This window comes from Fundulus heteroclitus, unplaced genomic scaffold (genome assembly GCF_011125445.2).
Source record: "Fundulus heteroclitus isolate FHET01 unplaced genomic scaffold, MU-UCD_Fhet_4.1 scaffold_41, whole genome shotgun sequence".
In the NCBI taxonomy this organism is placed as follows: Eukaryota; Metazoa; Chordata; class Actinopteri; order Cyprinodontiformes; family Fundulidae; genus Fundulus; species Fundulus heteroclitus.
Genome location: NW_023396824.1, coordinates 662054 through 686609, shown reverse-complemented (window position 1 = coordinate 686609; position 24556 = coordinate 662054). Strand labels below are relative to the sequence as shown.

At 47.9% G+C, this 24556-nt stretch overlaps 2 protein-coding genes across 2 annotated transcripts in view; one reads left to right on the top strand and one right to left on the bottom strand.

Moving 5' to 3' along the window:
- Positions 1-24556, top strand: part of LOC118560255 (protein NLRC3-like) — a 943592-nt gene that overhangs the window by 408872 nt on the left and 510164 nt on the right. The window lies entirely within an intron of this gene.
- corin (corin, serine peptidase) lies at positions 1143-21711 on the bottom strand. Its single transcript, XM_012857974.3, has 24 exons — positions 21587-21711; positions 19318-19468; positions 15612-15878; positions 14813-14924; positions 13863-13967; positions 12699-12973; positions 12497-12610; positions 11850-11957; positions 11281-11391; positions 10989-11111; positions 9985-10089; positions 9531-9762; positions 9301-9443; positions 9107-9214; positions 8913-9026; positions 8689-8799; positions 8320-8443; positions 8057-8185; positions 7559-7608; positions 7268-7454; positions 7022-7184; positions 6845-6953; positions 5018-5151; positions 1143-4876 (listed from the first exon to the last, which is right to left on the bottom strand). Exons 1-24 carry the CDS (start codon positions 21647-21649, stop codon positions 4664-4666), a joined length of 3351 nt encoding a protein of 1116 aa, XP_012713428.3. The 5' UTR covers positions 21650-21711; the 3' UTR covers positions 1143-4663.

Sequence of the window (24556 nt, the reverse complement as noted above, 5' to 3'; positions counted from 1 at the left end):
TGCAGGCACAAACAACAGGTTCTGACCCAAACAGAACCGCTCAGTGAATGGGTTCACGGGGAAAGAACCAGACTATACCAGGCAGAACGGTACCAGAACCGCTCGGTGGATCGGTTCACTGGGAAAGAATCAGGCAGAACGGTACCAGAACCGCTCGGTGAATGGGTTTACAGGGAACGAATCGGACTACACCAGCGGTACTGACCCGATACAACAGCAAACCTGGTTCCCCTGATGCCAGGTGGGGTCTCCGAAACGCTGATGGTTCCTTCTCCTGGTTCTAGGCCCGTGGGTCTCCTTGGACGGCCGACCCAGTCTGGCCCAGAAGTATTCATACACAGAACCATAACCTGTAAAGGCTGCATGGACCAGAACACTGACAGGGGACCCGCAGAACCCTTAGACTGTCTGCAGAACCTTCCACCTGTGGTTCTCATACAGTACCGCCCTTTGAGAAGCTCTGGGTTACTGGACAGAACCTCTAGCCGGGCCTCTGGAGAATCTTCAGATGCAGTAATTGGGTCTGGAGATACTTCATGCATGAGCTCCATCTGCAGGTGGGAACAAACTGAGGCTGATGTCCCTGACCAGGTTAGCTGGTCCCAGGTAATAATGGGCGTGGCCTCCATCGATACAGAGACCGGACCGGTCCGGTTCTGCTCTTTCTGGGTCTAGGGTCCGCCCTCAGTAGAAGTGTCTGATCTCCGGTCACAGCTTCCAGGTTCATGTTTATTGAAGCTTTCTGGAGAACCTGAGCAGGGTTCCCTTTCTACCGCACCTGGACCCGGTTCTTTGTTGTCCCGCTTGTACGGAAATCCTTTCATGATTTTATTCACCTGGAATCAAACTTCTTCTTCTTGGTTTAAATTTCGGTTTAAACCAGAACCTGGAGACAGACTGACGGTCGGCTGCAGCTCCTGAGTTACAGTCATGAAGTCTCTGTTGTAGTTTAATAGATTAACCTGGATTATTATATATGATAATCTAACAACTCCCATCTAGATCAATGTCCTGCTTTTTATGGACATTGTGATTTCTGATATTAACAGGAAATGATTTGGCAGTCTATAAAAACAGCTGAGGTTCTGGTTTCTATACTGGAGAAAGAGGAAGTGGAAACAGATCTGCAGACAGACGGTGAGTCAAAGCCACTCGCTGTGGGTGTGGACAGGTTTATTGGTGTCACACAACACGAGATACAACCCAGATATTCACCATTTACACAAAACGTCAGAGGCTACAGGCCATGAAGCATTTCCGTCCACAGGGTCGATCGGTTCCTGATCGTCATGGCAACACTATGATCAGAGCTTAACTAAAGGAGACGTACAGGCGACTGCATGTTCTCACACACACCGACAGCTTTGTGAGAAGCGCCACGTACAAAAAGCTGTAGAAAAATACTCTCAGAACCCCAGACAGCCGCAGAGAGGTGGAACGTTCCGGTGCCAGATTTTAGTTGAGCAACATCAAACATTCAGCATTTAGCAGTCAGGAAACCTCACAGAGAAACAGTCTTCAAATGTCCAGAAATCAGAAGGATTCTTTATCTGTTTGTGAGTTCATGGCGGGAAGAACGTAGAGAAAACAGTTCTTCCATTCATTCAGCAGCAGGTCAGGTTCCTCCAGGTGTGAGAACATGAATTTACCACGTTGGGTTCAGGAGAGCAGCTGTTTTACTCCACAACGTTTTCAGCAAAAGCTTGTTTTTATTGTAGTTATGGAATAAAGTTTTTACTCCAGCATTTACAACTAAAACCAACATTTGGATGATGCGGTCTCTTCACACACATTAACAAGCTAAACACACGTATATCCTGTTTAGGGTTAATTTGCACCAGAAATAACTGTTAAATTGTCCTATTTTAAGTTCCAGGTTTTCTATAAAGGACACGTTTCTAAATTAATATTTAAAGACAAGTTTGTGTCACTTTCATGCACAAAAAACCGAATCGTTAGCCTGAAGATAGTTAGCATTGAATGCTAACAGTTTCTCTTCTCTGTGGCGATTTTATCTGAAGATGGACGTCATAAAACATCAGGTATTGGTTTTTATTTAATGCTTTTACGTTTGTGGACACATTAAACTTCAGCTTTAACACAATAACTGAAAACACAGCTAAGCTAACTGGGCTAACCTTCCTCACTGTGTAAATATGCTGTCAGTGTGCTACATTTGTGCTTCACGCTATAGCTAGCTAGACGTTAGCGATGCTCTGTTCATGTTGGTGAGTCAGGATAAAAAAAGACAGTTACAAATTAAATGCAGAATAATATTATTTAGCTGGTTGGTTTAGCTAATTTACTGTTAAGATTTGCTTACATTTTGTTCTATATGTATGATATTCTATTATTGACAGCAGCAGTTTAAATGCCTTTTTGCTGTTAGTTATACAACAAAACATGACTGTGTTAGATAAAGAGACTAATCATATTTATATGTAACATACTGTTTAATGCTGAAACAACAGGATATAAATGTTCCACATTTCCTCCATATTAACTGTTCCTCATGTCTGTTTCCGTTGAAAAGATTTGGTGTCAGTCGTGTTTATGTAATGATCTCCACAGATGCTCCATTACTTCACAAAGTCAACATCCAGAGTTTCTCTGTCGAAGGATCTTTGATGCAGATTGTTGTATTTTTTTTATTTATTTCAGGTCAGTTTTTGTAACTGAAACACAACCAGCTGGAAGTGCTACGCTGCCTTAATACGCCGTTTTCTAAGAAGCAGAAAACTCCTCTACCTCAACATGAACTGGTTACTCGCTAAATGCTAGGATTAATGCTGCGTCCCATTTAGCTACGTAGCTAGTGGGAATTTCCGAAAAATGTCAACTGGAACGCCCCCTAAAGTCAAAATTACGAGTTGGAAAGTCGGAGCAACAGGCCCGACTTCCCATTGGGAAAGCTGCTACTGGCAGCAACATTAAACATTCTATCTTTTCCATTTCTAGCAGTTTATTCCTTCTAGTTCTATTATTTCTGTAATATTAGTCAGGCGTACAGGTACTGCTTTCCAGTGATCATAACATGGGATGTTTCAGCTCTGTTTATGTGGACAAAATACAACGTAGAGCAGCGTTATGGTCACGGTTTTATCCATTCAGGCTAAACGAGCAATGAAGGATCGCCTCCTGTTGTTTAACGTTTCATGATAAAATGAACAGCTCAGCAATGCTTAAAAAAAGATTTTGCAGTAAAATGTGACTTTAAAAGTCATTCTGGATGTATTTGTACACTTAACATGGTTTTGGAGCGAGCGTCCATGTTTTTTCCTTCTGTCCGATAAGAGGGAAAGTGGAACTGAGAAAAGATGGGAGCGAGTGTAATCTGCGACTGGTTAGTTTATAGTTCTGAGACAAATGGACCGCACCATGAGTACACGTCCACTGAGAGCTGACTCTGTGCATTAATGTTGTTTAGGGATGCTTTGATTGGTTTCAAAACATGCAAAATGTCCCACGGAGCAATATCCTCATATTTAAACAAGCTTCATACAGAGAAACCATAAATCATGTGTTCAGTAATTAAATTAATGCCACATTTGACATGCAGGAAATGGTGAACAGAAGCTCAAATGGAGAAAATTACAGGAACACGTCAAGAGAAGACAGGAAGTAGTTTCAACGATAGATTTAGACTAAGAAGACACTGGATTTTGTTCTAGAAAAAGGTTTAGATTTACCAGAAATGAAGCTGCTTATAAAATAAAATGTTGCTGTAAAACGTACATCATAGGGTTTAGATGGAAGGTTTTTCCTCTGAGTTTCTGTTCATGGGGGCAAAGAAAGTGAAGAAGAAAATGAAACGTTTAAACAACAAACTTGATTAAACTTGATTTGGGTTGTGTTGAACTGTAGATTTCATGGCAGTGGTGATTCATTTTGTAGCAAAAACTAGAAACAAGATGTTTTTGTCTAAGACAAACACTACAAGATATAATTAATAAAAAAAAACTTAATTCAGGACAACGATATAATACAATCAAAAGACTGCAGTTTTAGTAAATCACCCTTAATCTGAAAACTAAAGGACTTTTAGTGTCACTGTGGAAATGTGTTGTACAGCCAACATTTACTAATGGGACCCATACGGGCTGGAAATGAGCTGAAAATGGGCCCAGATGTGGTTACAGTTTGACCCCAGGTTAATTTCAGCTTCAGGTTTGATGCAGGACTTTAAATTAAAGAATGGGACCCATAAGGGAATTGGAAATTACTAGTTTCCTGTTCAGGTTTGATGCAGGACATTCAATTAAAGAGTGGCCCATAAGAACTCCAGATGTTTTGCCCAATTTGAGCTGAAGTTCTGGGTCTGGACCCACCTGGGTCCAATGCAGGAATCCTCTTTTGAACCCAGTCCCTCTCAGTACCCATCCAGCCGGAGTCGAGTCCATATGGGTCCCACCTGTTGGCTGACGAATGAGATCTTCATCTAACATAACGTCTACATCTGCAGAGCTTCTGTAAAGTGGATGAACTTCCTAGATTTGTGTTTCTGAACAAACATCCAGTCCCAGAACTTCTTCACTCTTTCCCGCTGGGTCCCCTCTGGTGTACAGAAGGTACCGTCACAAGGCTCTGTCTGTAGTTTTAGGCACAGTTAGGGGAACTGAGGGAGAGCTGACACTATCAGTGACATCACTTCCTCCTGAATGACCTAGTGTTGGGGTTGGGACGCGGCGTGGGGGTCGGTCAGGTAGGTGTGGATGTAGATCTGCTGCTGGATCCAGGGGGTGAAGTGGGTCACGTTGCTGTAGACTCCCGGTCCCAGAACTTTGCTGAAGCACACGCTGCCCCAGGACGTCAGGCCGAACAGCCGCCAGTGGAGGCCGTCCTCCTCCTCGCACACCAGCGGGCCGCCGCTGTCGCCCTGAAACAGATCAGACGCTCAGAAAAGGTCCGGTTTGTCTGCCGTGGAGAGGGTTCTCAGCCCAGAAGAACCGCAGCCAGGGAGCCCCTTTGAGTCTCCAGAATGTTTCTCTGACCAGTAAAAGAGCAGCAGAAACTTTACCATACAGGAGTCGACGGTTCCAGCTTCGTAGCCAGCACAAAGCATCCTGGGAGTTATAGTCTTCATGTCAAAGTAGGACTGACACTGAGACATGGAGATGATGCGGACCTCCCCCTCCTGGAGCTTAAAGGGCACTGCGGACAGAGAGAGAAGAGGTCAGCGGAGCAACAGAGGTTAGGACCAAAGCTAAGGAGTCCAGGAGTGCTGCCTCTGACTGGACGCCTCCTCTGGGACACGTCTCTGCTGCCCAGAGGGACACGGCGAACTTAGAGCTGCTCTTCATGGCGAGGATTCACCCAGCAGCTGTCTGCTGGTTCTGAAGGATGGATGGGCAGGAGAAGTCCAGCAGATCAGCGGTTTCTGGTACCAACAACCTCATTCAAGGTCAACCGCCGTTATTCTCAGTCGCTCAGTATGAGGGATTGCTGCAAAGCCATAGACAATGCAGACGACTCTCCCTGTAGCTCTACGCTTCTCCAGGAGTGAATGCTGCTTGTCGGGACTTTGATGCAATCAATTGGTTCCCTTATATAGGAAATGTTTGACCAATCTGTATAATCTGATTGATTTGACTTTGTAAAGTCCCTTGAGATGACATGTTTCATGAATTGGCGCTATATAAATATAATTGAATTGAAAAATTCTAACGCTCTGTTTGAACCTCAGTCAGTCGCCTTCATCACACCTGAAGCTTCAAGGTTAAAAATAACCTTGAAGCTTCAAGGTTAAATATAACGAACAGGTCCAAATTCAATGAAAGGATATTTAAAAATGAACGAGCAAAGAGAAGTTTGTCTAAAACCAGTTTTTATCCCATTTTGAGCCAGACGCTCCTAACATTACAGGGAAACTACGCTGCTGGAGGACAAAACCTAACCTGGGTGGAAGGAGGTGTTCACTAAAAGATGTTTTAGTTTGTTTTGGTGAAAGTAAGCAGAAGCTTTGTGGGAACATTAGAGAATATTGTGAATCTAAACAAACTGATCAGTATCGTCCCGTCTGCCGATCTCCACTTCCTGTGTCGAGTCCAGTTTTAGCTCACAGATACTCCCCAAATCCATCTTAGAGAGATATGTCCCTCCCTGCAGATGGAAATCTGCCTCGTTGTTCATAAACAACAGGGGTTGTTTGAGGGAATATATGTCAGTACATGTGTATGTAGGCATATGTATGTGTGCATACATATATATATATATATATATATATATATATATATATATATATATATATATATATATATATATATATATATATATATATATGAATGTATATATATATTTATTTATTTATATATATATATGTGTATATATATATATATATATGTGTATATAACCGGGAAGTACACAGGACATCATCTGTATACTCCGATTTCTTAGTATTTTTTTTGTATTCTTATGTTTTTCTCATTTTCTTTTTGATCCACTGTATATAATTGATGCACCTTTTCCTACTCCTGACTATTGAGCCAATGTGACAAGTGACTTTCTCCAATGTGAGATCAATAAAGACTATCTTATCTTATCTTAAAGATAAGATAAGATTATTTATTAGCCGGCAAAGTTATTTTATTATCCTGCAAAGTTTCTTTATTCTGGAATCCACTGCAATTCACTGAAATTCTTAAGCTGTATGCAAATGAAATTTCGTTCTGTACGCACTCTGTACAGGCCTTCAAAGCATCGGGTGATTGGTTGAACCACCAGGATTGTTGCCAGGTCTAGTGGCCAGTGAGTTTTGTGTGTTTGGATCTCTGGGCTGGGTTCTCCTAACACCGTCAGCCCGGTTCTCAGACCGGTCTCCATCTTGTGCCCTGCAGTGTTCACTCACTCCTGTTGCCCATGTGGCCCCAGCCGGTGATGTAGCAGTAGGAGTCCGGTGAGGGCAGCTGACCGGGCTGAGGCAGACACACCGGTCTGACGTGGGCCGTCTCCTCCACCTGCAACGAGCCGACCGGTCAGCGCCGCCCGGTTTCTGCCGACAATCATAGCTCTGTGACGGTCTGACCTCAGAGTCCAGCTGGACCACGCTGATGTCGTAGTCCACCACCGCCCGGTTGTACCGCGGGTGGACGATGATGGCGCGCACGCTGCGGGTCTGACTGTGAGGGCCGGGGTGGTCCAGGTTGGTCAGGCCCAGCACCACCTTCCACAGCTCGGCGTTCTCCCTCCTGCGCGACATAAACAGAACCACGTTCACACACAGAGAGCTCGGATCCACGGCGTCGGCTGCAGACGGCGCCCGGCGCCTCACCCCTCGAAGCAGTGAGCCACCGTCAGAGCCCACTGGCGGGAGATGAGGACGCAGCCGCAGACGTGTCCGCTCTGACCGCTCTGCAGCGAGCACTGCCAGGGCCACGCCCCCCGCCGAGACACCCGGCCCCCCAGGATCCGCTTGGTCCTGTGAGGGTGGAGGCCCAGCGCTGGACGCAGACCACACTCTGATGGAGGAGGAAGGTTAACCACGGAGCGCTAGGCTAGAGTTAGCAAAGGAACGTCTGAACATGGATGTTACACATTCTCCAGGAGAAGAAGAAATGTTTACCTTCTCTGGCACACAGGACTGAAACCCTTCGCCTGGAGTGACATGCATGACTGGAGGAAGGAGGGAAAAGGACATAATTAGACGGATTTGACTAAATTAACCTTCCCAGTTTGTTCCCTGGACAGAGATGCTGCATCTGACTGAGCTCCAACAGACGTACTGAGAATTTCACAGAAGAAAAGTGGAATGAATAATTTCTGGAGAAGTCAGACTGACATATTTGGAGATGTTTGTGGACTTCACGGCAGTTGAAGTTTCTGATAGCCTGAGCTGAATAAACATGTCTGCAAACATGATTTAAATCCACACAGAAACAGAGGATCTAGAACAGTATTGCATCCCAGACTAGCCCCCAATTTTACAATAATGACCCAAAAACCAGATGTTATTAGAGGCAGAATCGTTTTATCTCTTTGTTTTAGGTGAAGTGAAGGACGTTCCTGCACTGAGATAAACATCTTAATACAGACTGGAAGCCCAGGTCCTTTAAATCGATACCTTCTCTTCTCCAGTCGGGCCTGCAGGGCAGAACCGTTTCTCAGGCTCCACTCTGGATGGACATGGAGCCAGCGGCGCCGGCCTGGGACCCCCGGCTGGTCGGGCACCATCGAAACAGAGGAGGGGACCCTGAAGAGGAGCTCATGACAGTCACTCTGCCGCGCTCTTAGACGGCTGCATGCATGAATCGGCTACTGTAGCCTGGCTAGGGAACGGCTCTAGCTAACATCCTTCATAACGATGGCGTGTGTTACTGACCTTACCCTAGTCCCAGCTGGTTGCAGGTCAGTCTGCTCAGGTCGGGGTTCCACTCGTCTGCACAGACCTGATACTCTGCAGCCGTCTTAAACACGGTGAGAACAGAACCGGACTGGTCGGACAGAGAAACTGCAGAGGTGGAGATCAGCACAGAACCCATTATGACTGAAGAAATGTTCCAAGCATTCAGAGCTGTCTCTTATTTACTGGCCACCAACTTCCTCTAAAGCACCAATGAAAGCCTCTATTGCTTTCAGCTGAAACTTTTATTTGTGTGTTTTTTTTACCACATTCTGATTTTTTTAGATCCGTTATAAAACAAATTAAGCTTTAAAGCGGCGTCACGCTAAGTACAGCAAAGATTGGTATCGTACCACAGTCCCACTCGTCGGAGCTGTCTGAGCAGTGCTTCTTCCCGTCACACCACAGCGTCCGATGGACACACTGGTGGTTGTTGCAGGCCAGCTCGTTGTCTCTGCAGACCGCTGCAGACACAACAAACACCACCGTCCTTTACCCGTACCTTCATGAAAGCTTTACACGTTGCATTCAGGACTAAAGTTTAACATTTCCACAGCAGTACAACACTGGATCTTACAGCAGTTGGCCTCGTCCACCTGCAGGGGGCAGTCTGGGAACCCGTCGCAGATCATGGTGGGTTTGATGCAGACCTTACTGCCGGGACACTCCCACAGAGCGCGCTCAGAGCAGCCTGCGGCGGAGACGTCAGCGGGGTCACAAAGGTGTGAAACTACAGGTGCGCTGACAGGTGATGCCACAGAGATGCCTCACCGCAGTTGTCCTCGTCGCTGTGGTCGTCACAGTCCAGGTGTCCGTCGCAGCGCTTGCTCCCCAGGACGCAACGGCCGGACCGGCACTTGAAGTGGCTGGGCGAGCACTCTGTCGCCATGACAACACAGATTTCAGAGTCAGGCGGCGAAACGTCAGCGTCATCGTCAGGGCAAACACAAACAGAGGCGGCGTACCGTCCACTCCGTCCTCCGGCAGCAGACAGGTGGCGTTTCCTCTGTCCTCTGGAAACTGACCGCAGTCCGAGTCCTCAGGCCACTGCAGACCCACGATGCCGAGCACCGACTCACACTTCTCCTTGGCGCTGCGGCACAGCGACCTGCAGGACAGAGGACCGGGCGGGTCACGGACACGCGAGCAGCTGCAGCGGCTGTAAAAATCATCAGTGCGGTCAGGAAGCGCCGACCTGCAGGGAGGGACCTTCTGCAGGCTTACGGGGTCGCACTTGGGGACCAGCAGCGTGCAGGCGTAGAACATGAGGTACTGGTAGCAGCCGGTCTGGACCAGTGCCGGGAAGAGGGAGGACTCCCAGGACACGGAGCTCTCTCTCTGGGACAGGTGGCCCAGGTAGTTGGGGAAACTGGTCAGGTTGTAGGGCAGGTTCATGCACAGCTCCAGGGTGATGGGCTCACAGCGAGCTGGAGGCCAGAGAGCAGAGTCACCACCACACCACACCACCAGGGGGCGACACCAGGTGGAACAGTCTACCTGCCAGGCTAGCTAAAGTATAAACCTTCCCTCCTGCCGAGCAGCAGGTTTTTATTTAACATGTTTTCCTGCAGAGCGGACTCAGCAGGTCCGGGACCGGCTCAGGGCAGCCGTGTGTCTGCTGAGGTGAGGACGGTCCGGTGACAACTCACAGCAGTTGGTGTTTCTGGGGTCGCAGGCGGCGCTCGCGCCTCCACAGGCTGGCTGGCAGGGAGGGGACATGCAGCCGGGCTGACCGGGGACACAGCCGCCGGGGCCTGGAGGAGACACCAGCAGAGCAACACTCAGGAACGACAACCATGTGATAAACACGCTGGGTCCGGTTACAGAACCGTCTGGGTCGGCACTGACTCCTTCCTGTGTGATTAAGACCTCCCAGTGAGCCTGGATCCTTCAGGCTGACTAAGATGGACTCTCTGCAGCATCCTCTTTAGTCGTGGGAGACACCGGAGAATGGCGTGGACAGCACGGACCCCGCCGTTATCACACTAGATCGTTAGCTTTTACATCACAGCACCGGAGGTTCTGCTCCAGGAGCTCCAGGTGGAGTTTTAATAAAGCAAAGCTGCCTGTGGCATCGGCCCTTTGCCTCATGTTCACTGGAGACGTATCAGTGGGAGGAGGGGCAGTTAGAACCCTCCTGGATGACATCATCACTACCTGATAATCAGAGCTAAACGGTTCCCTACGGCCTGAGTTTAGGGGCGGAGCCTGAGATTAGGGGCGGGGCCTGAGTTTAGGGGTGGGGCCTGAGTTTAGGGTGGGGGCGGAGTTTAGGGGCGGAGCCTGAGTGTAGGGGCGTGGTCTGAGTTTAGGGGCGTGGTCTGAGTTTAGGGGCGGGTCCTGAGTTTAGGGGCGGGGCCTGGGTTTAGGGGCGGGGCCTGGGTTTAGGGGCGGGCCCAGAGAGAACCGGCTACATCTGATCACTAAATGATTTAAATGTTTCATCCCAGCCAATCTCTAGTTCACTGATCCAGGTCGTTTCCTTAGATGAACTCAGTTATGGATCTGGTAGAGACCTGTTCTGGTAAAGGTTAAAGTTCACAGCAGGATTAATATCTACAGAAACAGGATAAAACTTTGTATTTCTTCATCCTTTAGGCAGCTGAACACAGGGAGGACTGGTAAAGACGGGGGAAATGGGCAGACGCCTCACTCTGCTCTCGGCTGCAGTGCTCCTCGTCGCTGCCGTCCTTGCAGTCGTCCTCGCCGTCGCAGCGGAAGGCCGAGGGGACGCATTGACCGTTCCTGCACTCCAGCAGGCCCTGGCTCTTACAGGCTGCAGACACAAACACAGCGGCGTTCAGACGGCAGTACCTCAGACGTCCTGCAGAAACATGCTGACCAATAAGGCTTTAGTCCTGCTGCCTGGAGCTCAGACAGCCGCTGATGTCTGATGCTGCTGAGCCATAATCACCCCCCCCCCCCCGCTTAAAGCAGAAACTCACAGCAGTTGAGCTCGTCGCTTTTGTCCAGACAGTCGTGGTCTCCGTCACAGAGCCAGTCCTTGGAGACGCAGCGGCCGTCCCCGCAGCGATGCTCCCGGCTCAGGTTACACACTGTCAGACACAGAGTTACGCCCAGCAGGCCGTCAGGACAGCCGTCAGGTCAGGCATTTATTACAGACCCTCTGTGGGACCCCACAGCTGGGTCTGAACCAGCGATCACAGGACACACGCAGAGGAAACAACGGTGTGGTGTTTCCCAGCTCAACAGCAGACAGAGCAGCTCCTGTTGCTTCACGTCACACGTGCTATCCCCCTGGAGGTTAACCTGGATGTTAACCTGGATGTTAACCTGGATGTTAACCTGGATGTTAACCTGCATGTTAACCTGGATGTTAACCTGGATGTTAACCTGGATGTTAACCTGGATGTTAACCTGGATGTCACACCTGGATGTTAACCTGGATGTTAACCTGGATGCCACACCTCCACCGCCTGCTACAGGTGGTGATGCATGGGGCTCTCTGGGGGGGGGGGGTGTTAAGGGGCGCGGCAGGGTCGTGTTTTCTCACCACAGTTGAGTTCATCGCTCAGATCTCCGCAGTCGTCGTAGCCGTCACAGACCAGAGCAGGAGGAAGACAGCGGCCGGTGTTACAGCGGAACTCTTCCTCAGGACACTCTGCGACACAGAGACAGCTCTCATCATCCTCATCCTCACCTCGTCTTCACAGACTCTTTTATCCTGGTTCCCTCCTTTACTGCATGAACATCATTTATTGCCATCACTCACAGCTGGCCTGGTTTTACTCCTGAATGGAGCCTCAGGGATGTTTTCCTGTTCTGGAGCCTTTCTGCTAATCTCATTAGAGACACATCCAGTGTTCACACCCTGACTCTGCTCCACCCTGTGACCTGCTCCTCCAGCCTTTTCAGCCTTTTCAGCCTTTTCAGCCTCTCTTTCCCTGTTTTGTCTTCTCTCAGTCGTTGTTCTTTTAAAGCAGCTGATAAATTCATGCAGCTGTGCTGAGGTCAGGAGGAGCGCCGACCCCAGCCGTTCCCATGACACCTCGCTGATGTCACGCGCTCGCAGGCTTCAGGAGGTTCCTCCCCGCTGTCAGCCAATCAATCACTGGCACAAACATCGCCATGGCGATGGGCTCAACACTTCCTGTGGCATTTACACAGACCACAATGCAGCGATTCGGCGTGTTTGCTCACCGCAGTGCGTCTCGTCGCTCCAGTCGTCACAGTCGTTGTAACCGTTGCACACCAGTTTCTGGGGGACACAAATCCCCGTGGCACACAGGAAGTTGTCCTTCCCGCCGCACACAGCTGCCGGCCAATCAGAGAGCAGGCAGAGCAGTGATGTCATCAGAACGCGCCACGGGTTAACCAGGAGGTGTGTGTGTTGGCCACTCACAGGTTTTCCCTTTGATCTGGTGCGGCGTGAAACACGGCGGCGTTGCCAGGGGCGACGATGGTGACGGCGGCGTTGCCAGGGGCGACGATGGTGATGGCGACGTTGCCAGGGGCGACGATGGTGACGTTGAAGGCGACGAGGATGAAGATGAGCTGTTTTTGTTGAACTGCGAGCATCGCAGGAAGTCGGGCCAGGAGGCGTTAAACATCTGGAGGACGGGCTCACAGCCCTCCCTGGCCGCCTCGCAGAAGGAAGCGCAGGGCAGCACCACCGTCCTGCCGGGAAACACGATTATCAACCGGAGAGCAGGGGTGTCAAACATACGGCCCGCGGGCCAGATCCAGCCCGCCGAACAATTTAGTCCGGCCCTGTGGCTAAATGCTTTATCATTATAAAACAAAAAAAACAAAAAAAAAAAACATTTATTTATTTTTTTCCCCAGTGTCCTGTCTGGCAATGTGGCAATAATATGCCACAAAGAGCTCATCAGATTTGACTTTCACAAGTGGACAAGATAAAAGGAAGAGAATGATAAAACAATTATTGAAAAAAAACATGTACTTCGTTTAATTGAAAATATGCAGTTCCTATATTGTCCACGAGGGGCGCTGTGTTTTAATTAGCAGATTAAGCTTCGGGTGTGGAAAAATTTAAATCATTTCTTAATTTTTATCTGTTTGATGTATTTTGTCATGCAGGACAGTGTTTTTAAGTTCCAAAAAATGTGAATAAATGTTTTTCAACATTGTACAATCACTGTGATCAGTTCTTATGCATAATGCACAAGTAAATGTTTAACTGAGTAAAAGTATTGTTGAAATTGCACTTGCTCTTCTTAAAAACGCTGAGGTTATTCATTATATATTGTGTAAAAGTGAAATTAACTTAATATAAAAATCAACAACAAGTCCACATTTATTAGTTCTATTTAATCTTGTAATGAATTTACTCGTGTGGCCCTCTTGAGATCAGATTAAGCTGAATGCGGCCCCTAAACCAGAATAAGTTTGACACCCCTGCCGTAGAGTTTACGCTGAGCTGCTGTCATTCTGAGCCCTGAACTCATTTACTGTCTGAGCAGCCACTGAGGTCAGATGGACTACATTTCCCAGCATTCCTGCTCGTCATTAGGAAGGATTACAGTCACAGAAAGCAGAAGGTTACCTGCTGATCGTCCCGGTGGCCTCCAGGCACTCGGGCAGCGCCAGCGAGCAGCCGAACAGCATGATGTGTCTGTAGCAGGACAGTCTGCTGAGGTAGCTGAAGAACCTGGGCACAAAGCATTGTGGGTCAGAACCGCGCCTGCCAGAGCTTAGTTAACCCAGGTCTGATTATGCATTGATATCTATGTGTGTATATCTATGTGGTCCTCTGTAGCTACAGGCGGACATGGGGCGGATAATGAGGTAAACTGGACCTAACAGGACCTCCTCCATCCTACAGGAGCTGGCTGAGGTGGTTCTGACCACAGTCTGATGAGGAGGAGGTTCTGGAGAGTCCAGGTCAGCGGTTTGGTTCCTATGTTGGACCCGCTGACTCAGCTGGACCTTGGCCAACTGGAGGACGGGTTGATGGATAGAAAAGCTGCTCTAGAAAAGTTTTACACACTGAGAGAAAACTGAAGACGCTGCAGATAAAGAGTTATTTGCTGAAAAACTAAAATACATCACCAAAGGTAAACAGAAGAACCTCTGGGAGCCATATGTGAGGATTATATATGAAGGCGGAGCTTATTAATCAGTGTCTTCACTACAGTTTCTACTTTCATACTGTTTTGTTATTTTTCTCTGTCCTAATCTAAAGAGTTTTGTACATTTTTTTCTTTCTTAGACCAAATGCAGGTTTGAATGGTGAGTGAATGTAAGCACATGTCTACAATCTTAAGTTAGTTAATTAGTTGTGTCCTAAAAGAGAAAATTCAATAAAATATATTGAAAAATTAAAATCTGGGCCGAACCAGACCGCCTGCAGAACCTTTGGTGACCCAGTACAGGATGACGACCTTCTGTTCGCCGGTTCTTCCAGCAGCCGGACCGGTGAGGAACACCTCAGGAAAGACCAGAACCAGAACCAGAACCAGAACCAGAACGGGCGGGTCCGCTGCACAGCCTTACCTTAGCAGCATGTCGACCTCGGAGCTCTTGACCACGGCGCCGGAGGAGGACAGCCACGTCTGGTTGTAGGGCAGCATGTGGCACTGGGGCTCCAGGATCAGCTGGCACCGCCCTGCGGGTAGAACCAGAACATGAGGGGGGGGTTCTGCTGGAGCAGGTTCTGGACCTCCGTCTCTCCTCAGATCAACGTTCAGTCATGATTTATCTGCTAGCAGAGCGGTTCTGACCAGCCGCGTCTTTATTCCTGATAAGAACCGGGTCAGTAACTCTGACCCAGGATCAGAGGTTCTGGAGGTTCTGGAGGTTCTGGAGGTTCTGGCAGCTCTTCCAGGCCGGTCTCACTCTAAATGACTGACGCTGGTCCGTACTCTGCGGTACCGCTGGAAGCCGTTAGATTACAGGTTAAACATGCGCTCAGCCAATCAGAGCGCAGGACGGGGCGCGCCTCATCAGCATTCCCCTCCACTGCCGTTAATACAGAGAGACAGACGGAGGACAGCAGAGGACAGCAGAGGACCAGAGACGGAGACGAGGAGAATCTTAAAGCCCAAGACGATGCAATGACTCATCAGAAATCTGCTTGGCTCCGTTTTATCTGACGGACCCCCCCCCCAAACCAGGCTGTGACCTGCTGCTCCACCTCTGGTCCTCACAGGGACACACGGTGGACAGCAGAGGACGGCTCCTATTGGCTCATCCACAAAAACAGGCTGCAGCACTGAGGGATTGTGGGAGTTGTTGTCCTGACACACATTCCTGGTTCTGAAGCTCACCTGGACACAGATCTGTTCCCGTTTACCTGTGTCAGGCGCCGGGGTGGTGCTGCTCATCGGCAGGGAGGTGCTCAGTGATGTCACCGAGGCCAGCCAATCAGGAAGCTTCGTGTATGGCTGGGACGGCGAGGCCTGAGAGGAGGAGGAGGCTGGAGGAGCGGCGGTGTGGGCTGGCGTGCTCTGGCTGTGGTACGCCACCCCTCTTCCCCCAGAAGTCCTGTTTTCAGCCTCAAATGAGGAAGAAGAGGAGGAGGAAGAGTCTGGGGAGTCCAGGAGGTTCCCCCCAAATATACCTGAGGAGATGGAAACGGTAAACTTTACATCCAGACAGAGAGGCATCAGACTGTGATCCTGGTCCAGGTGGAGATCTCCTCCTACCAGGACAATAAAGCCCAGAGCTGTCAGCAGGTCAGAGTGGTTCTCTGCATGGATGTTACCCACAGTCTGACTCTGACCTGGAGTTATCGTTTTCTGACATCTTCTGACATTTTCTGACATCTTCTGACATCTTCTGACATTTTCTGACATTTTCTGAATTAGTTGCCATGGTGAGGCTGCTACGTGAGTCAGCTGCTGTGTTTCTGGTTAAAATGCTGCATGTTAAATTAAATGAGTCACCAGCAGATCTGACTCTGCCGAGCCAATAAAAACACAGGAATGGACCAAACAGGGAAGGTTGATCTGCTACTGGACCAACCAACCAAAACGATTTACTGATTTTATCTTTGGAACAACTGTGAACTAAACTCTGTATTTATAGAGTCTAAATGAGCAGACATCAGACCCTCTGGGTTGTGAACTAAACTCTGTATTTATAGAGTTTAAATGAGCAGAATCTGAATGGACGGTCTAAATGAGCAGACATCAGATCCTGTGGGGTTCCTCAGGGATGTGAGCTCAGACTGCTGTGTTTCACATCAGACGGCCTCTTTCAGACCGGCTCTCATGCCGCCGTGTTTCCCTCTATGCAGACGATGCTGAGCTTTAGCTGACTGTCCCGTTACAGGATCCTCATGCATCTCAGCTGTTTCAAGCTTTTCTGCAGAAACACACAACATGATGTGCAGCTCAGCAGAGGCAACGCACTTCAGATCTCTACCAGACTCTTTAGGGTTTAAATACCAGAACAATGCAATCAACATTTCAGTTTTCCTGCTTTTATGGGCATTAATGTAATTTATTTAGGGTTTTATAATAGTCTATAACTTTACACTGTTTTATAAACAGCTCCCTAAAGTTACTCTGCCTCCTTCCATACATGTCGCTTTAAAGTTAAACATGCTAATTCTGTCAAACCACCTCGCCTCCTTTTGCTTTTTTACGTATGATCCGTTTATAATGGTTAATCGGCTTAGTGTTTATTTTTAAAGCATTTAGACCTGTGGTCTGTAAAAGATCTACAGACATGCCTTTAGTGGTTCCAGCTACAACCAATCATGTGTGATATACCAAATTAACAGTGACGAATAAACGCTCAGGAGCAAAGAGATGAGCTGTTAAAGTGCACAGATCATTACTTCATCAGATGATAAACTCCTGTAGAAACCACTGAGATCTGCCAGTACTGAACCGTGAACACCTGTAGGGCCTACGTTCTGTGGTCCATTTCTTTCTGAGGTTACAGCTTGAATCTGGGAGGGAAATCAAACCCAATTCAGCCACTAATTTATTAAAGTATGTCTGATCCTGATCCTGATTAGTCCAAGCACAGCTCCAAACCAAGTTTAGCTGCCTCAGCATTTTCACTGCAGGAGTTTCTCATGTTTCTGAGACAGATTCAGTGATACACAAAGAGAAGTTCTCATTTGATCTCTTTTACTGCAGCTTTAATATTTAAATTTTTAGATCAGGGTCATAGATGAGACGCTTCTGTTAACCTTCAGGGTAATAATAACTAATAGAGAGAGAGAGAAACAACTTTATTTGTCAGAGTGCATACAGAACGACATGTAATGCTACTTGGAAAACTTAGTGTTACTCTGAAGAACCTTTAGGTCATTTCTTTCCGTCTTTTGAGGACCACTGGTACTAAAGCCAAAGTCAAGCTGACAAAAGCTGATTGTTGCTGCTTACTGCCTCCTGCTGGCCAGGAGGTTTAACAGCAGGAGCAGATCTTTAACATAACATCCTCTTAAAGGCATACTATGCAACATTTTTCAGTTAATTAATGTGTTCCATACCGTTTTGGATGATTAAATGAGTCATTTCAGGTCGAACAAAGGTTTTCTCGGCCGCCCTGGGGGTCTGTGGGGGAAATACCGCACTTGGGGAAGCGGGAAGCTTGATGTTCATACCTTCACTGTGTTAGTCATTGTTTGTACTGCCGTTTTTTCCACTTTTCGTTGCGTTCGCCTGTCTGCTAAGCTCAAAACAACCGCGCCTGGCTTGATGGAGGAACCAGAACAGCTGAGCATCTTTACGACAGTGCACTTTTACTTTCACCCTCTGGGGGGAGCCTCGCTGGAAAATCAACCCCGGTTGCATAGTATACCTTTAAGCCTAAACTCTGAGCCTCTAAGCCTGACCGGTGGTCCAAAGAGGTCAAAGGTCAGTTCACCTCCACTGGACACCCATGATGCACTGCAGAGTCCAGGCAGGTTTCCCTGTGAAGACCACCAACAACCTTCTCAGTGGTAAAATCTCCTTTATTTGTTATATTTAGGTCTATTTGTCATGTAAAACATCTGAGATCAGAGCTAAATGTGGTTCCAAGCACACGGTGTCCCTGAGGAGCATAATTATCAGTTCTGATCACAGAGGAACATCTGCTGAGGATCTATGGCAACAGGAGGTAGAATAGGAGCTTCTTTCTCTTTCTGCCGCTGACTGTGAAGGCCGCCGGCGAAGAGAAACAAAGGCAGGCAGAGATTTTACACCCCATTAAGCCTTTAATGGCGTGACACCATGTGGGGGAGTCGGCGAAGACACGAGGCAGCAGAAAGCAGCTGTGAGGGAGGCAGAAGATCAGAGGGCTGGACTGAAGGGGAGCAGAAGAAGAAGAAGACAGTACGCGAGATAAAAAGAGAGGAAGAGGAGGAGAAGAAGAGAGTAAACTGACTGAAAAGGGTGAGGAAGAAGAGATGAAAGCGGTGGTGAAGGAGGACAAACACCAACGTCTCCTTTACTACCAGCCAGCGTAAATATTTGAAAGTCTTTCAGGATGAAAGGCTGAGGCTGTCTCTGATTGGCTGAGGGACTCCCTGCTGTCATGGCGACCAGACGAAGCACGCGTGGTTTAATCAACACGGCATGTGTGTCATCCTTCCTCCTACACCCTGTCCTCCATCCGCTCCTTTCTGTCCCCTAAAAACAGGAGGATGGAGGGAGGATGGAGGGATGGAAGGAGGGAGGGAGGAGGGGAGGGAGGATGGAGAGGTGATGAAGGAGGGATGATGGATGAAGGGAGGATGAAGGGAGGGATGGAGGGGTAATAGAGGTAGGATGGAGGGAAAAGAGGAAAAAGGTCCTAAAGAAGAGATGAAAGTAAAAGTATAAAAGAGGAGAAGGATGGAAGAAATGAAGTGAAAACATGAAGAAGGGATGAAGTGGAGGAAAAGAAACAGAAGAGTGAGATAAAGAGAAGGGAGGAGGAGAGCAGAACTTTGTGTTACTCCTCCATGGTTCTGACCCGGTTCTGCATCCCTCCAGTTCTAAAGCTATGGGTCCAGATGCTGACGGGGGGGGGGGGGGGGGGGTGTGGGGGGGGGGGTCCTGGAGGCAGGAGCTTCCTACCTGTGAGGGCCAGGCCCAGCAGCAGCAGCGCCCCCAGCAGGCTGACGGTGGGAATCAGGATGTAGAGCAGCAGCCGCAGCTGATTGGTGGAGCCCAGCTTCTTAGGACACGCCCCCCGGTCCGTCCGGGCCTCAGGTCCTCCGGTCGGGTTCTGGTGGCGATAAGACCCAATAAGCCCATCACACCCGGTCTATTTATACTGGTGGAGGTGGGGGGGGGGGGGTCACTGCAGAAATAACCTTTGCAGTGATGCCCCCCCCCCCCCTTCACCACCACCTCGGTCAACAAAGCCTGATCTGCTGGCTGTCAGCACTGCTGATGGAGTTACATTGGTCAGTGTTGGTCTACTACAGACAGGCTTTCATGTTATTTATAAATATATAAAACTATAAGAGCAATTCAGACATCTTAATTGATTAATTATCACAAAGTGAGCAGAATAATAATAATGCCGGTCAGAGAGTTTCTGCTCACCAAAGTTAAGGGAACTATAATGAAGCAGGAGGTGAAGCTGCAGCAACAGCAGAGACCATTTGTGCTAAAACTCCCTCAGAGCTGAGAGGAAATTCCTGCTCTGGGTTTATAAACCTGGATTTAAACAGATTAAAGGGATTAAATCAACTCAGAGAAGTTTATAGCTTCAGGCTGAACCTGAACACAATGTAGAACCTCTGCTAAGTTCTACCGTCTGAGAGGTAGAGCCACTGGTTCTGCTGTCAGAGACCTACAATAGAGTAGACTACAATAGAACAGAATAAAAAAGACTAGAATAGAACAGAATAAAGTAGACTACAATAGAACAGAATAAAAAAGACTAGAATAGAACAGAATAAAATAGAACTGAATAAAGTAGACTAGAATAGACTAGAATAGAACAGAATAAAGTAGACTACAATAGAACAGAATAAAAAAGACTAGAATAAAGTAGACTAGAATAGAATACAGTAGACTTATAACAGACTACAATAGAACAGAATAGACTATAATAAAACAGAATAGACTATAATAGAATAGAATAAAGTAGAGCATAATATACTATAACAGAATAGAATAGACGACAATAGAATAAAGTAGACTATAATAGAATAAAGTGGAGCATAATATACTATAATAGAATAGACTATAATACAATAAAGAAGACTATAATAGAATAACGGTCTACTTTCCCAGCGTTGGGAAATTCAGCAGCAGCAGGTAAGGGAAGTGTTGACAATAGAATAATAATTTATATAAAATAGAAATATATTTATATATTTAGAATATTTATATAATCTGATTGAAGCTGACTTGTAAAGAGCCTTGAGATGATGACTTGTTTCATGAACTGGTGCTATATAAATAAAATTGAGTATATAAATAAAATTGAGTTGAACATTTAATAAAAGTGTCTCAGATTATTCTATGTTTATCTGAGGGACCAGAAAGATTCCAACATGTGAAGGAATAAAACACACATTAGCTACAAACAGAGAAAAGTGTGATTAACAGCATTAATTATAGATAAATAAGCCTTAAAGGTGGTAGAGGTTCTGACTGGCCTTTTCTCTCTGTACTAAATAAATGAGTTAAAAGCACTTAGAGAAAATGTTGGATAACTGAAACCTAGACGCATTAAAGCGTCTTCAGGAAAACAGCTGGAAGGGATCAGCTGCTGAAGCTGTGAGGAGAACCAGAACCAGAGAGGACACAACCAGAGGACAGGACCAAAGAGGATAGAACCAGAGGACAGGACCAGAGGATAGAACCAGAGGACAGAACCTGAGGACAGAACCTAGGGACAGAACCAGAGGACAGAACCAGAGAGGACAGAACCAGAGAGGACAGAACCACAGGACAGAAATTAGGGACAGAACCAGCAGACAGTCAGAGAGGACAGAACCAGAGAGAACAGAACCTGAGAGGACAGAACCACAGGACAGAACCACAGGACAGAACCAGAGGACAGAACCAGAGAGGACAGAACCTGAGAGGACAGAACCACAGGATAGAACCAGAGGACAGAACCACAGGATAGAAATTAAGGACAGAACCAGCAGACAGTCAGAGAGGACATAACTAGAGAGGACAGAACCAGAGGCTCAAGAAACATCTGTGAACATCTGGTGAAAGCTGTTAGAGACCAGAGCTGCTGTCATGCTGGAGCAGAACCTGAGGACAGAACCAGAGGAAAGAACCTGAGACAGACCTGGAGAGGACAGAACTTAAGGACAGAACCAGAGGACAGTACCAGAGAGGAAAGAACCAGGGGACATCCCCGGAGAGGACTCACCGCCGCAGCCGGCGCTCCGCTGAAGGTGACACCCGGGAAGGTCTCCCTCCTGGCGGACAACATGCTGCTGCCGAGCCGGGGACCATCGCTCTGCTGCGGGCTGGGAGCTGCGGGGTGACTCGGAGCGCCGCTGGCTCCGCCCCCTAAGCCCCCCCCCCCCTCCCCCCCTCCTCCCTCCACCAGGTAGTCCGCACGTGAGCAGATTACTGCCGCTGCCTCGTGCCTCCGACACGCTGCTGCCGTCAGCCTCATGACCCGAACCGGTCCAGTCTGTTCTGGACCCACAGAACCGGACCGAAGGGTTCAGGTCCGTCCAGAACCTCCAGTTCTTCTGCTCTGACTGGGCTCTGGACCAGGAGCACCAACACGGGGCCCGCGGGCTCCAGGTGGCCCCCAGGAGGCACCTGTGGGGCCCCCAGCCTAACAGTAGCTCCGCCCTCCATCATTTCACACCTTTTATTCACACCTGTAGTTACATAGATTTAAAATGACAAAAACTAAAACTAATAAATAGTAAAACTAATAAATTATGTAACGTTAAGGTGAGCTGGACTCTTTCCTGTGACACGGTACCGATGAAGGTGACGGCTGGTCTGGACCACATCTGGACTCAGAACTCTGTTCAGGTGTAGGAACCGGGTCAGGAGGTCTGGACCCAGAACCTCCTGGGTCGTTCATCGCTGTGGATTAACCTAAAAACTCGGTTCTTAACTCTGGGTCGGACCGCCGGTACCGGTCCGGTTCCAAATGTGGACAGAACTCTGGTCTTCAGTACCAGGGTTCTGTTCTGTTAGAGGTCTGGAACGGTCTCTGGATCTGGGTTCTCTGTTGGCGTGTTTGTGATGATGGATGTGAATCTGGGTCCAAATGGAAGAAACGGTTCTGGTCCTGCCTGGTTTTGGATCATCTGGAGCTGGTTTTGGACCCTGTGTGCCGGACAGAAGACCCGGTTGTGTTTTATTCTAGATTCAGGACTGAACCAACATCAGAACCTTGGGTCCAGAACCAAGCCGACGCTGCAGGCTGGACCTAGAACCGGGTCTAAATGTGGTTCAGATATGGACTCAGGCTGTCATTTCGGTCCAGAACCAAGCCAACGCTCTGGAACCAGGACAAGAACTCTACAGCGAGGCCCGGATTTTACGTCAGAACCCAGTTCTGGCCGGTTCCGGACTTTCATTTTGATTCAGGGTTGGATTTAATCAGAACTCGGTCAGATTCTGGTCCACGATCCGGATTTGATTCTGGATTTTGGTCTAGACTAGTGTGGGTTCTGAGTTGGTCTGGACCCGGTCCAGTTTCTGGACTTTTCTGAGTTCTGAGTTCTGGTCTAGATGTAGACAGAAAAGTTCTGATCAGGAGTTACAGCAGTTCTGTAGTCTGGAGGCAGAACCCAGTTGTTTCTCTGGGCCTTTTCAGAACCCTTTGGACCCGTAGAACCAGTCTGGTGGTTTTAATTGCACAGAACCGGACATTCTCAGAACCTTTGCTGAAGTCCAATGGTACAAAGCTGTGTACTGTCCCTCTAACTTTCCTGTGGTTCTGGTAGAAGCCGTCAGGTTCTACACTCTGGTTAAGTCGGTACCAGGATTGTTCTGGTTCAGGTCAGACCTATCGTGGTAGCGAGTGGACCGGACTGAGGAATGACCCATTATAAAGGTTCTGATGTCTGCCGGGTGGTTCTGGAGTGGATCCTAAGGTCCAGGTCGGTCGGGTTCTCCCCAATCAGAACCCAAACCACAGAACCAGCAACCGGCTGTGAGGGGTTTGGTCTGCTCTGAGTTCTCAGATGTTCTGAGCCAGGCGCCGACCCGATTCAAAGCCAGAACCAGAACCTGGTCCAGAAAACCCGGTTCCCCAGCGGACCTGGAAGTGATGCCAGCAGAGCGACGCTGGTCCATGAATTATGGAAGACGTTGTGTAACGGCTTACGTAACGCGTCACTTAGAGACCGGCGCCGGCAGGTTTGGGTCGGACAGAACCTCCGGTACCGGACCTCAGATTTCCTTCCTGATCAGCATGGGAGGAGTAAATGCATCCTGATGACGGACCTGAAGGTTCTGCAGAACCTGGGGTCCGATGTGGAGATCAGCTCAATAATCACTAAACGCTCTAACACCATTTTCTGCTGAGGTCGTTCATTTTAATAATTAAATACATTTCACTGATTAAATAAATTTTAATAATTAAATAAATTTTACTGATTAAATTAATTTTAATGATTAAATTTGACTGATTAAATAAATTTTACTGATTAAATTAATTCTAATGTTAATAATTAAATAAATTTCACTGATTAAATTAATTTTAATGATTAAATAAATTTCACTGATTAAATTAATTTTAATGATTAAATAAATTTCACTGATTAATGCGATCCATCAGAGCCTGAAGCGACGCCCAGACCACAGAAGAAGAACGCAGACGCCACACGGCGGCCCGCTCTTTAATGACGTAACGACGTCTAATTGTTAGCAGAGGCATTCATGAAGCTTTGTTTAAACCAACAGAGTCTCTGTGCTTATGAAGCTGCTGGGGGGGAGCTGATAAAATACTGACATCACAATAAGACAAAGAATAATTAATATTAGTATTAGTATTAATAATAAAGCCGTTAACGGCGGTCTGTGGTGGGGCTGCTAAGTGGACGCGTAGCGAGATCCAGGACAGTGACGTAAATAACAGATGCATCGCCACATGGAAATGATCAGATATGCGTTTTAAAAAAGATGAGACATGGGCAGATCTCTGCTGCTGCGTTAACCTGGCCTGTGTCGCAGCGTCGCCCCCTGTTGGCTGACGGCTGTAACCTGACCAGAAGGCTCCATCTGAACGCCCGTATGGAGGCAGGACTCTTCAGCCGAAGCAGAGGAGCGTCAGCCGTCTCCATGATCAGTGATGTCTGGATAGAGCAGTTAGTCAGGAAGGAAGGAAGCAGGAAAAGGAGCCTGGATGCTTCCTTCTGTGGCT